The following is a 12,899-nucleotide window of genomic DNA, read 5'->3' as shown; positions in this document are numbered from 1 at the left end:
AAGGGCAGGGCAATGGCCCATCCTCTTGCGAGCAGGGGCTGTTCTTTTTGAGCATTGGCCTGCTAAACCCAGGGTTGTGAGTTCAGTCCTTGAGGGGGCCAGTTAGGGATCTGGGGCAAAAATCAGTCCTTGGTCCTGCTAGTGAAGGCAGGGGGCTGGACTCAATGACCTTTCGGGGTCCCTGCCAGTTCTAGGAGATACAGGTATATGAAGAGTCCTGCAAGAGGTGGTGACAGGTTTAAATCTGTCTCCCCAAAAGGCTGAAACTGTGAACGCTCCTGTGCTTTTTGCTTTAGCACCGCATGCTCTGGGTGCCTGGGTAACGCTGAGAGAGGCCTCATTGCATGGACAGGGACACCACCATCCCCCAGCACCTCATACCTGGGCTCCTGTGTCTGAAACTGAGATAAAGATCAGCTTGCCAAACCCTGATTTTAAATGAAGGCTTTTTTAGTCTCCTGGGAGACCGCGGTAGAATGGCTTGCCTGGCTCCGGGGTGGAGCTCGCTGAACACACACCGCCCATGCATTGATGGGTCTGTTTTCCCAGCATGATCTTTGCCTCTCAGTGCAGAATGCGAGGGGGAGCAGTGCTTTCCTGACCTGTGTAACTGGGGGCAAACCTCTGCCTTATGCCTTCTGAGGGATTCATGCACATTTCATCCAAGTGCTCGGCTAGTGCCTGCAAGGCTTTGAGCCGATTGGGGATCCTTAGGGCACATCCTCCACTTGCTTGATCGCTCGGCGGCTGCAGCAAAGCAGCCAAAGTCCACAGTGTGAGAGACCTTTACGATTCGAGCTGCAGGCTAAGCAGCCGGGGGCGCCCTGCCTCCAAAACACCGTATCACTGCCGGGTAGGTGGGCATGACGTTAATGTTCACCAGTGACCCTCCAGGAGCCACCACCTGGGTGTAGCGCAGGCAGGGCTCTGGCCCTGACGCCTGGCCCCTGCACGCCGATTTGGCATGTAGCTGTATGCAAGGCACTGACCCTTTCGGTCAAATGGAGTTAGTACCTGCCTGCCGGACAGAGGATCAGTGTGTGAAACTCAGCACCGGAGCAGGGCAGAGAATTATTACTATAAACCCCTAAGCTCTGTAAGTGGCTTGAGAACTGCTCCAGCAGCAACCCAATTCCAGAAGAAACAGCTGAGCAAGAAGCCGCAATTAGCTAACGAATGCCCCAAATCAAGGTACTGACCAGCCATGTGAGCTAAGTGGGGTAAGGGCAGGGAAACGCATGCCCTGCCCTTAGCTCAGTGCAGGAAATCGGCACGCCCATCCTCCCGCTGCCATGCCTGCCCTGCCAGCTTGCAGGGAAAATAGCTCCTAAGCTGAGCAGTGTGAAATGAAAGAGCAGGAAGGGTGAGGAGTAACTCCGACTAGTTCTTTAATAACCTGCGCTCCTCTCACAGCGCCCAACACTTGTAGCCAGCGGGATCCTTCTGAAAGCCCGAGGTGCAGCCTGCCTGGCCTAGGCCAAACAATCACCCAGTTCACAGAAACAAAAGAAAAGCGAGTGCTGCTCTGGGAGGGTCAGGTGCTGGGCTGGCCTCACAGAGCTAACCAGGGGCCCCCGGCTCACCAGTCCCAGGGCGTGGGGGTTAGCCTGAAGAATTCTCCCCCGCTGCTCTGCACAGCTCTCTCGCCGCTGCTCTCACAGTGTCCCATTGTGCTGCTGTTTCCCCTCCAAACACTGGGACACAACCAGGGTTGTTTCTTTGTGGGTGTGCAGGAATGGCAGCCCCCATCACCATCCTCAGGGCCCTGGAGCTGCAAACCCCTGGGAGTCTCACTTTAAAAGGCAGCCAAGCAAGGGGAGTACGTGCTGTGCTAGCAGGGGCTGGATGGGTGTTTTCTTCCTAGGGGGCAGTTAGCATGTCCCCTAAAACATCAGTAAAGCAAAAAGGGCCAGGGCCAAAGCATCTCTTGGGAACCGCTGGTGCAGTGACCCATTTTGGGGGGCAGGGGAAATGCAGGAGCTGAGGTGGGAGCAGGAGAGAGCGAGCCGCTAGCTCTGCACACTAGTGCAGCGATCACACGCGTGCTCTCCCTCGTCCGTTTCTACCCCTCCCTTTGGGGCAGGGACTGTGCCTGTAGCTGCATGGCCAGAACTGCTGCTACCACGGTGACTGCCCATCTGCTGGGAGAGCGATGGTGGAGCAGGCAGGCTTTGCTGCACTAGCAGGGGCTTCTGGCCTATGCCCCTTCCCCCTGCAGCAGGCAGGGGTCTCCCCCATTCGGCTGTGCTAAGCCGAGCTCCCTCGGTCTTTTGGGCGGTGCTGGATTAGCTCTGGGGAGCCACGTGTCTTTCTTGTTCCTTGGCCCTCTTTGCAAATGTACTAAATTGCATTGTCCCCTCTCTCCTGGGCAAACATTTCCACAGCGCTGGGACGCAGCAGCCAAGTCACAGAGGGCTCCCTGCAGCAGGAGCTCCAGCTCGTCGGCCCGCTGCAGACACCGCTCCAGCAGCAGGGTTAGGGACAGAACACTAGCACGGTACCATCGGCTGCATCGAGCTAATTTATTACAGTGCCAAGCCGCCCCTTGGGGATCGGGGGAAGGTCGGCCTTGGCTGCAGCCAGTCTCATACAGGCCTGGGCAGAGACTCCGCTTCCTTTCGTGGGCGCATCCGTCCATTTCTTTCCCTCCTCCTCTTCCTCCTGCCGGCAGCTGGGAACGTGGTGGGCTGGAGAGCAGGCAACGGCCTTGCCTCCCACTGCCCCCGGTCCCTGCTTTCAGCCTGCCCTGTCCCACGTGGGGTCAGGGTCTCCTCCCCGGCGGGGGCATCGTTCAGGATGGCGTTGAACACATCCTCCTTCCCCCCAAAGTCCAGCACCAGGTGCTTGGGGAGGAGGGAGGCAGCATCTGCAGTGGGGGTGGGGAGCCCCAGCACCTCACCTTTGGAATGGACTTTCTTTTTCAGCCCTTTTCCTTTCTTGGTTTTCCTCCCTCTCTTCTTCCCTTTCCCCGTCCGCTGGTTCCTGGCGGGGCTCTCTGGCTTGGGCCCAGTGGGCGCAGATTCCTGGCCTGGGGGTGGGTGCTTTGTCGGAGGAGGTGCCCATCTGCCCGTGCTCTCTCTAGGCGGGGGGGTGCTGGGCTGGGGGGCTGGGCTGGAGGGAGCCCTGTCTGAGCCGGCTGCCACTTTGTCTATCAGTTCCCCACCAAACTCATAGAGCACCGGCTTCTGGGGGACCGCAATGGCCACAGTGTTGTACTTCCTGCACCTTGAGAGAAGTGGGACGAGAGGCAGAGTGAGGGGGGTGCAGTTTTGGCGGGGCGGGGGCAGGGGAGCACCCCAGGCTCCCTGGTCAGGACTTACCAGATGTACAGATAGGGCTCCACACACTGCTCTTTGTAGGCGAACTCAAAGCAGGGCACCTGGATCACGTTGAAGAAGGCCTGGCCCACCACGCGGGAGGCAGTGTCATTCACCTGCCTCAGGCAGCCTTTCAACCTGCAAGGGCAACACAGTGCATCAGGCAGGGTAAGAAAGGGGCACGGGGCCTCTCGGGCCGGGCTGAGCTGGGATCTGTGCCCTGGCCGGGGCAGCACAGGGAGGAGCTGTCACGGGGACTTCACCCGCTCTTGTTCCTTCCACCCTGCAGCAGCTTGTCTCTAAGCAAGCTAGTGCGTGGTGGCCTTGCTGCTGTTATGGGGAGAGCTGTCCCGTGTCTCCAGCACAAGGCCTTGGGCCTGAGCAGAGGAACTTGTTTGGGAGAACTGGCAAGCAGGTTTCCAAACAGGAAACGGCCAATGCGCTCGGTGACGGGGCCTGTAGCTGCTGCCAGCACAGCACAGACGGGAGTCGGGTGCTTTTAGCGGGTCTTTGACGGGGGTAGCATTGTACAGCACCAGTTAACTAACCTTACCCTTCTCTGGTGCCTTCCATCAGCCGATCAGCTGTTCCTATGCCAAGACGGGAGAGGCTAAGGCCTGGGCTACACTTAAAAATCAGATTGACCTAAAAATGTTGTGCCCTGGGTGCTGTGATTGGGCCAACCAACCCCCCGGGGCAGACACAATGAGGTGGACGGGCGACTTCTTCCGTCGCCCTAGTGACCGCCTCTTGGAGAGATGGCTTAACTACGGTGATTGCAAAAAAACCCTTCACAGTGTCGGACGCATCTACCCTGCGGTGCTGCCGCGGCACAGCTGCGTGGACACACCCAGAGGCTGGGTCTTGGCTGAGGTTACAAAGAAAGCCAATAGCTCCAACCCGCTCTGCAGCCGCCTGTTCTCCAGCGCCGGCTCGGCTCCCTGCTCCAGGCAGGTGGGAGAAGTTAGGGAAATTCCAGTCCCTTGCTGCTGCCCAAGCTCTGTCACTACCTTGTGTTCAGCAGGGCAGAGTATCCCCCCCTCCTCCCGATGGCTTCCCGCTGCCATCGGCTATGGCCGCCTGGAGCTGCACTGACTGGCTTCCCCGTGCAGCCCCGCAGCGGGTCCCGGCCGGGTGCCGTACCGCAGGTCGCAGGCGCAGTGGCTGATGGTGTGCCAGCGGAGGTTCCGGTAGCCGTACTTGGACGTGAAGGGGTGGATGACATGCTGACAGTGGTCGTGTTCCCGGCAGCACTCGTCCGTCTCTCGATGTTCTCCTGAGTGGACAAGGGGGAGAACGCCTCAGCCCCCCCGCGCCGCACAAGAGCAGCATGCAGGAGCTGGCCCCAGCTTCAACGCCCACGGGCTGCCAGCTCTGGGGCTGGCGCGGCTGAGGCACACGTAGGGCCCTCCTCCCTGCTGCTGCTAGTCTGCCAAGGCTGGCTGCTCCGCCCCTGCTGGGGGGCACAGCTCCAACCACCTTCCAAACTCCCTGACAGCCCTGCCCCCCCTCTTATCCTTGCTCCTCTCAACCACCCTGCACCTCAGCCCCCCATGCACCCCCCCACCCCCCCACCTCCCACGGACACCCCCAAAAACACACACCCAAAGACCCCTCCCCCAACCCCTAACAACCCCCCCACCTCCCACGGACACCCCCAAAAACACACACCCACAGACCCCTCCCCCAACCCCTAACAACCCCCCCATGCACCCACACACAACCCCCACAGACCCCCCTCCTGCACACACCCCAAAACCCTTAACAACCTCCCCCACACCCCCAACACAGCCCAGGCACTCCCATAGACACCCCCAAAACCTCCCCACCCACCCCCAAAGATTCCACCCCCTCCCGCACACACCAATGACCCCACCCCCTCCCGCACACCCCAACACCTCCTCCACACACACACAACTACCCCCCACTCACACCCAAACACCCCCCCACACGCTAACCCCTGCAAACGCCCCCACCTGCCCCCTCACGCCCCCCCACTGGCTTTCACCAGCCCCGCCGCCCGCGGGGTGTATTGAGTTATCAGCCCCTGAGCACTCCGCCCCCGCCCCCCCGCCGAGTCTCCCGCCCCCATCCACTGGAGGGGGAGGGGGAGGGGGAGGGGGCTGCTGTTTGCGGCTCCAAGCATAGATCTGCTGGGGGGTCCCGGCCCGGCTCCAGCGCCCCGGGCGGTGCGGGGGGGTATCGAGGGGGGGGTCCCGGCTCCAGCGCCCCGGGCGGTGCGGGGGGTATCGAGGGGGGGTCCCGGCTCCAGCGCCCCGGGCGGTGCGGGGGGGTATCGAGGGGGGGGTCCCGCCACCAGCGCCCCGGGCGGTGCGGGGGGGATCGAGGGGGGGGTCCCGGCTCCAGCGCCCCGGGCGGTGCGGGGGGGTATCGAGGGGGGGTCCCGGCTCCAACGCCCCGGGCGGTGCGGGGGGTATCGAGGGGGGGTCCCGGCTCCAGCGCCCCGGGCGGTGCGGGGGGGTATCGAGGGGGGGTCCCGGCTGCAGCGCCCCGGGCGGTGCGGGGAGGGGTGCGGGAGGGTCCCGGCTGCAGCGCCCCGGGCAGTGCGGGGAGGGGTGCGGGGGGGGGTCCCGGCTCCAGCGCCCCGGGCGGTGCGGGGAGGGGTGCGGGGGGGGGGTCCCGGCTGCAGCGCCCCGGGCGGTGCGGGGAGGGGTGCGGGGGGGGGGTCCCGGCTGCAGCGCCCCGGGCGGTGCGGGGAGGGGTGCGGGAGGGTCCCGGCTGCAGCGCCCCGGGCGGTGCGGGGAGGGGTGCGGGGGGGGGTCCCGGCTGCAGCGCCCCGGGCGGTGCGAGGAGGGGTGCGGGAGGGTCCCGGCTGCAGCGCCCCGGGCGGTGCGGGGAGGGGTGCGGGGGGGGTCCCGGCTGCAGCGCCCCGGGCGGTGCGGGGAGGGGTGCGGGGGGGGTCCCGCTCCAGCGCCCCGGGCGGTGCGGCGGGGTATCGAGGGGGGGGTCCCGGCTCCAGCACCCCGGGCGGTGCGGGGGGTATCGAGGGGGGGGTCCCGGCTCCAGCGCCCCGGGCGGTGCGGGGGGGTATCGAGGGGGGGTCCCGGCTCCAGCGCCCCGGGCGGTGCGGGGGGGATCGAGGGGGGGTCCCGGCTCCAGCGCCCCGGGCGGTGCGGGGGGTATCGAGGGGGGGTCCCGGCTCCAGCGCCCCGGGCGGTGCGGGGGGGTATCGAGGGGGGGTCCCGGCTCCCGCCGCCCGGGCGGTGCGGGGGGGTATCGAGGGGGGGGTCCCGCCTCCAGCGCCCCGGGCGGTGCGGGGGGTATCGAGGGGGGGTCCCGGCTCCAGCGCCCCGGGCGGTGCGGGGGGGTTTGCAGGGGGGGGACCCGCCTCCAGCGCCCCGGGCGGTGCGGGGGGTATCGAGGGGAGGGTCCCGGCTCCAGCGCCCCGGGCGGTGCGGGGAGGGGTGCGGGAGGGTCCCGGCTGCAGCGCCCCGGGCGGTGCGGGGGTTGTATCGAGGGGGGGTCCCGGCTCCAGCGCCCCGGGCGGTGCGGGGAGGGGTGCGGGAGGGTCCCGGCTGCAGCGCCCCGGGCGGTGCGGGGAGGGGTGCGGGGGGGGTCCCGGCTGCAGCGCCCCGGGCGGTGCGGGGAGGGGTGCGGGGGGGGTCCCGGCTGCAGCGCCCCGGGCGGTGCGGGGGGGGTCCCGGCTGCAGCGCCCCGGGCGGTGCGGGGAGGGGGTATCGAGGGGGGGTCCCGGCTGCAGAGCCCCGGGCGGTGCGGGGAGGGGGTATCGAGGGGAGGTCCCGGCTGCAGCGCCCCGGGCGGTGCGGGGAGGGGTGCGGGGGGGTCCCGGCTGCAGCGCCCCGGACGGTGCGGAGGGGTATCGAGGGGGGGTCCCGGCCCGGCCCTCACCCAGCTGCCCGTAGCTGTCGGCGTTGTTCCCGGCCCCGCACCAGAGGGTGCCCGGGTAGGTGAAACCCCGCTTGGCCCGTCCGCGGGCGGCGCCTCCCGCCGGCTCCGGCGGCCCCTGGCCCCGGTCCCACGTGGCGCCCAGCGGCTGCCGCCCGCCCGAGCCCGGGGAGCCGACGGGGGCGCAGGCGGGGCCGGGCTGCCCGGGGCTCTCGGACCCCCGAGCCGCCGCCAGCAGGAACAGGAGCCGCAGCGCCACGGCCCGCATGGCCCGGCCGCTTCAGCACCGCGGGGCCAGACAGCGCCCCGCCGCCGCCTTATCAAGCCGCCTCTGACCGCCCCTTCCCGGGCCGGCCCCACTGCCCCCCGGGACCGCCCCTCCCACCCCCTGTCCTGATTTTTCACACTTGCTGTCTGGTCACCTTATAAGAAATGCATAGGGGAAACTGAGGCACCCCTACAGTATTCAGAGGAAACATTAAGAACAGTCCCACTTCGTCACCCCACCCTCCTGCACTGCCCTTACCCAGACCCAGTGGTGTAAGGCAGGGCAGGCTGGGCCTCCCTCTGGTGCCTGACTCTGGAAGGACAGCCATGACTCTTCCACAGGCATCTGCAGTCCCCCCCCACCCCGCAAGCTGAATATTTCACCAATGGTGCAGCCACCTCTGGTGGGAGCCACCACCCATCACACTGTGTGGGGAGGGAGAGGTTTGGCCAAGGGCATCAGGAAAAGCCCCTTGAGTTCTTGGTACCAGCAGAGCAATGTTCACGAGGAACCTGCACGATGCTGGATGTATCTGATGGGTCTGAAGGGTTGGGACAACCCTGCCAGGGGATGAAAGGGGCTGTCAGCCCTGGGGCTCAGACCTCCCAGCCACTGCTCTGGGGCAGCCCAGCACGGCGCCGCACTGCTGGCCTCTGCCCTGGTGCTGACGGGTCTGTTCGTTCAGAAGCCCGAGTTGTGCCACTAGAACGATGAGCTTGTCCTGCCCCGCGGGGGCTACGAGGGCTCTGCAAGGGGCTACAAGGGCTGCTGGGTGAGGGGAGAGGGAGCAGACCCTCCCTGGCTGATGCCTGAAGAGTGTCTTCCGGGAGCTGTGTGCCTCTTGTTGCTGGCCTTTGATGGGAGCTCTGGGGAACAGGGGTTTCCAGAGGCCCCGCCAGCTGTGACTGTAGAGAATAAGTGCAGTGAGGTGGGAGTTGGGGCAGAACCAGCCTGTCTGGGACCAGGAGTCCACATGGGTGGGCGAATCGCTCCCGTTAGCCCTGGGGGCAGCTGGCCCTGCTCTCTGCACAGCCGGGGATGGATCCGTGGCCCCTGGGACGAGGACTGGCCCTTCCTGGTCTCAGCCTACCTGCCCCAACACCCTCCACGTGGGTTCAGCTCAAGCAGGAGACCCAATCGCGGAGGTGCCAAGCACCCTGTCAATGGGTGGCTCGGCCCTTCCCAGGGCAGGCTCTGTTCAGCTGCGTTTGCAGGCCTCAGCCTGGCAAGGAAAGGGTTAGCGCTTAATCTGCCTTCTTCCCTTCCCAGGCCTCTGACCGAGAGTTACCCCCAAGCCCCCCTCTCCTGAAGTCGTGAAGGGCTTCCAAGGGGCGGGCTGAGCCGGTTGCCTGGCAGCCTGCAATGGGGTGATGTTGCAGGGCCCATAGGACTCAGGTTCCTTTCAGATTTTGTCTCCACCCGAACACGCCATCGGCCCTTTCATGTTCCTGTCGCCTGTGCCGGGACAGGGCCCTTTGTGAGGCAGCGGCCAGGCCGGAGCAGGGGGAGTCACCCGCTGTCACACCACGGGCCATGGGAATTCGTGCCAAGAACGCCTCTTTCGCTGAGCATATTAATAAAAGTTGCATTAAGGAGCCTAGAGACTCAGGCTGGATTATGGAAAAGCCGCACGATCAACTGAGGCCTTTAACATGGGGCTGGCAGCCCCTGTGCCGTGGGCTCCCGCCGGCTGCGCTGCCAAGGCAACGCACCCCGTTCTCACACAGGCCAGGCTCTGCACCCGCCCTCCCCGCTCTGGGCTGCAGGAGTTGTATGGCCTGGCAGCCGCTGGGGGACCCAAAGGTACCCAGGGTTTGATGGCGCGGCTCAGGGCTACCTCCCACGACAGGGATGCAGCTGGCAGAGGCCCCAGGCTCCAGCATGCAGTGCTTGGCCTTGCGCTGAGCAGCCTGGCTCCTGCATGAGCAGCACAGCAGGGCCTAGCGCTCTCGGGGGGATTCGGTTCCGGCTTTGGCCCATGAGCATCAGGCCTCGGGCTTTCAGCAAGTTCCCAGTGTTGCCCTGCAGCTGGCAAGCTGACAGCCCCCCAGCCTCTGGCCGATACTGGGGAATGGGCAGATGGGCTGAGGGAGGGTGGTGTCGACAATCTCTGGCCAAGAACTGCAGCCTGACACTGCCCCCATACCCCCATGTACGAACCCTGCCTGCCAGGCAGCGTACGTAACCTCTGAGCAGCCTGGAGGGATGCGGGGAGGGATTCCAGCCCTGGCATTGCCTCTGGCTCAGGTCTTTCTTCCGTCTGGAAAGCTTGGGCACCAGCAGGATCGCCTCCATGGCCTACAACCAGCAGCCCTCCCGCCCTCGGGCTCTCTCCAGCTGCATTTTGATGGGAACTGGCCTGCGCAGGGCTCCCTGGGAGCCTGGTGCCGAGGTGGGCCCAGTCCCTTGAACAGCTCAGCTTCCAGGGTTACTCTGGTGTGCGGCGTGCCAGGCTGGGCCGCCGGGCCCCTGGAGGCTGACAGCTCCTGCGAGCGGTTGCCAGGGCTCGGGCTCGTTACCCTTCATCACTGGTTTCACACAACCCCTTTCAAGGAGCCCATTGACAATTCACAGTCACAGACCGGCTCAACGTGGAGCATTGTGTCGCTGGGCCAAGGCCGAGGCCACCAGAGCTGGGCCTCAGAATGAAAAGTGCCCAGGAGACCTGCAGAAAGATGCAGGGGCGTCTGTCTGTCCGTCCCTTCCCACCCCCTGCAGCCAGCCTTCCACTCGTCTGTCTGTCTGTCTGTCCCTTCCCACCCCCTGCAGCCAGCCTTCCACTCGTCTGTCTGTCTGTCCCTTCCCACCCCCTGCAGCCAGCCTTCCACTCGTCTGTCTGTCCGTCTGTCCCTTCCCACCCCCTGCAGCCAGCCTTCCACTCGTCTGTCTGTCTGTCCCTTCCCACCCCCTGCAGCCAGCCTTCCACTCGTCTGTCCGTCTGTCCCTTCCCACCCCCTGCAGCCAGCCTTCCACTCGTCTGTCTGTCTGTCTGTCCCGTCCCACCCCCTGCAGCCAGCCTTCCACTCGTCTGTCTGTCTGTCTGTCCCTTCCCACCCCCTGCAGCCAGCCTTCCACTCGTCTGTCTGTCTGTCCCTTCCCACCCCCTGCAGCCAGCCTTCCACTCGTCCGTCTGTCTGTCCCTTCCCACCCCCTGCAGCCAGCCTTCCACTCGTCTGTCCGTCTGTCCCTTCCCACCCCCTGCAGCCAGCCTTCCACTCGTCTGTCTGTCCGTCTGTCCCTTCCCACCCCCTGCAGCCAGCCTTCCACTCGTCTGTCTGTCCCGTCCCACCCCCTGCAGACAGCCTTCCACTCGTCTGTCTGTCCCGTCCCACCCCCTGCAGCCAGCCTTCCACTTGTCTGTCTGTCTGTCCCTTCCCACCCCCTGCAGCCAGCCTTCCACTCGTCCGTCTGTCTGTCCCTTCCCACCCCCTGCAGCCAGCCTTCCACTCGTCTGTCCGTCTGTCCCTTCCCACCCCCTGCAGCCAGCCTTCCACTCGTCTGTCTGTCTGTCTGTCTGTCTGTCCCGTCCCACCCCCTGCAGCCAGCCTTCCACTCGTCTGTCTGTCTGTCCCTTCCCACCCCCTGCAGCCAGCCTTCCACTCGTCTGTCTGTCTGTCCCTTCCCACCCCCTGCAGCCAGCCTTCCACTCGTCTGTCCGTCTGTCCCTTCCCACCCCCTGCAGCCAGCCTTCCACTCGTCTGTCCGTCTGTCCCTTCCCACCCCCTGCAGCCAGCCTTCCACTCGTCTGTCTGTCTGTCTGTCCCTTCCCACCCCCTGCAGCCAGCCTTCCACTCGTCTGTCCGTCTGTCCCTTCCCACCCCCTGCAGCCAGCCATCCACTCGTATGTCTGTCTGTCTGTCTGTCCCTTCCCACCCCCTGCAGCCAGCCTTCCACTCGTCTGTCCGTCTGTCCCTTCCCACCCCCTGCAGCCAGCTTTCCACTCATCTGTCTGTCTGTCCCTTCCCACCCCCTGCAGCCAGCTTTCCACTCGTCTGTCTGTCTGTCCCTTCCCACCCCCTGCAGCCAGCCTTCCACTCGTCTGTCTGTCTGTCCCTTCCCACCCCCTGCAGCCAGCCTTCCACTCCTCTGTCCGTCTGTCCCGTCCCACCCCCTGCAGCCAGCCTTCCACTCATCTGTCCGTCTGTCCCGTCCCACCCCCTGCAGCCAGCCTTCCACTCATCTGTCCGTCTGTCCCGTCCCACCCCATGCAGCCAGCCTTCCACTCATCTGTCCGTCTGTCTGTCTGTCCCTTCCCACCCCCTGCAGCCAGCCTTCCACTCGTCTGTCTGTCTGTCTGTCCCGCCCACCCCCTGCAGCCAGCCTTCCACTCGTCTGTCTGTCTGTCTGTCCCTTCCCACCCCCTGCAGCCAGCCTTCCACTCGTCTGTCCGTCTGTCCCTTCCCACCCCCTGCAGCCAGCCTTCCACTCGTCTGTCCGTCTGTCCCTTCCCACCCCCTGCAGCCAGCCTTCCACTCATCTGTCTGTCTGTTCCTTCCCACCCCCTGCAGCCAGCCTTCCACTCGTCTGTCTGTCTGTCTGTCTGTCCCGTCCCACCCCCTGCAGCCAGCCTTCCACTCGTCTGTCCGTCTGTCCCTTCCCCCTGCAGCCAGCCTTCCACTCGTCTGTCTGTCTGTCGCCATACATACCCCGCGCTGCCTGGTACTGCAGGCCCTCACGGACTGAGCATCCTCCCCCTGCTCCGGCCCCTTCCCCTGGCATGGCAGGTAAGTTGGCAGCAGGCACCTCCTGGCTGTGGGGAGGAGATGGCAGCTGGGCACTGGTTACCGGCAGTGGGGCCATTCTCCCCCCCCAGTGTGGGGGCACCGTGCTGGCCCTGGAGCGACGTTCACCCTGCACCTTCCGGCTGCAGGGCAGCCCCCTGGAGACCCAGCCGCACCACCCCCTGCAGGGGGAACAGCACTCGGCTCTGGAGCCAGAGGCAGGGCCTGAGCTAGAGGAGGGGATGAGCGTGTGCATGTTGGGGGGCGGGAATCCCTGAGCTGAGGGGCTGCGGGGGGAGCTGCGAGGGCCTGACCTCCCTTGTGGGCCTGGCAGTCGTGTCTGCCTGAGAACAGCGACGGGCGATGCTCCCTGCAGCCCCCTGCCCCAAGTGCGCCGGCGACTCGTACATTTCCACGGTGCTCCCTGGCCATTCTCGGCGGCTCTATGACCTGGTGGAATGGAACCCCGGTTCCTGCTCATTCCAGCGCCCCTGGGCCAGGGCCAGTCCTGCTCTGAAGCACTTGGCCTCAGCGCTGGCGTCTCGGCCCGGATCTGGGGACGTGCGCCTCTGGAGTTGCTGGCTGGACGAGGATCTGGGCAGCTGGGAGCCACTTCCCCTGGCACTGGCTCTCCAGGCACAATCCATGCACAAGGTACTGAAGACTGTGGGGCTTATGGGGAGCCCAGTGAGCCAGAAGCCGAGATGTTCAAGCAGCTTCCAGCTG

At 65.4% G+C, this 12,899-nt stretch overlaps 1 protein-coding gene across 1 annotated transcript; it reads right to left on the bottom strand.

The window, feature by feature from the left end:
• Positions 1-1,261: 1,261 nt before the first annotated feature.
• On the bottom strand, positions 1,262-7,452 carry PROCA1 (protein interacting with cyclin A1). The gene is made up of 4 exons (XM_044994227.1): positions 7,188-7,452; positions 4,461-4,593; positions 3,321-3,455; positions 1,262-3,225 (listed from the first exon to the last, which is right to left on the bottom strand). Exons 1-4 carry the CDS (start codon positions 7,450-7,452, stop codon positions 2,586-2,588), a joined length of 1,173 nt encoding a protein of 390 aa, XP_044850162.1. The 3' UTR covers positions 1,262-2,585.
• Positions 7,453-12,899: the final 5,447 nt, after the last annotated feature.

The sequence above is a fragment of the Mauremys mutica genome, chromosome 19, assembly GCF_020497125.1.
Source record: "Mauremys mutica isolate MM-2020 ecotype Southern chromosome 19, ASM2049712v1, whole genome shotgun sequence".
Taxonomy (NCBI): Eukaryota; Metazoa; Chordata; order Testudines; family Geoemydidae; genus Mauremys; species Mauremys mutica.
This window is presented reverse-complemented; position numbering and strand designations above follow the sequence as displayed.

Bases quoted from the DNA above. Each gene is read 5' to 3' on its own strand.
- PROCA1 (XM_044994227.1), bottom strand. From the start codon at position 7,452: ATGCGGGCCGTGGCGCTGCGGCTCCTGTTCCTGCTGGCGGCGGCTCGG. The intron at 4,594-7,187 runs GTGAGGGCCGGG...TTGTCCACTCAG, and splicing joins CGACAGCTACGGGCAGCTGG to GAGAACATCGAGAGACGGAC. The intron at 3,456-4,460 runs GTACGGCACCCG...TTGCCCTTGCAG, and splicing joins CACTGCGCCTGCGACCTGCG to GTTGAAAGGCTGCCTGAGGC.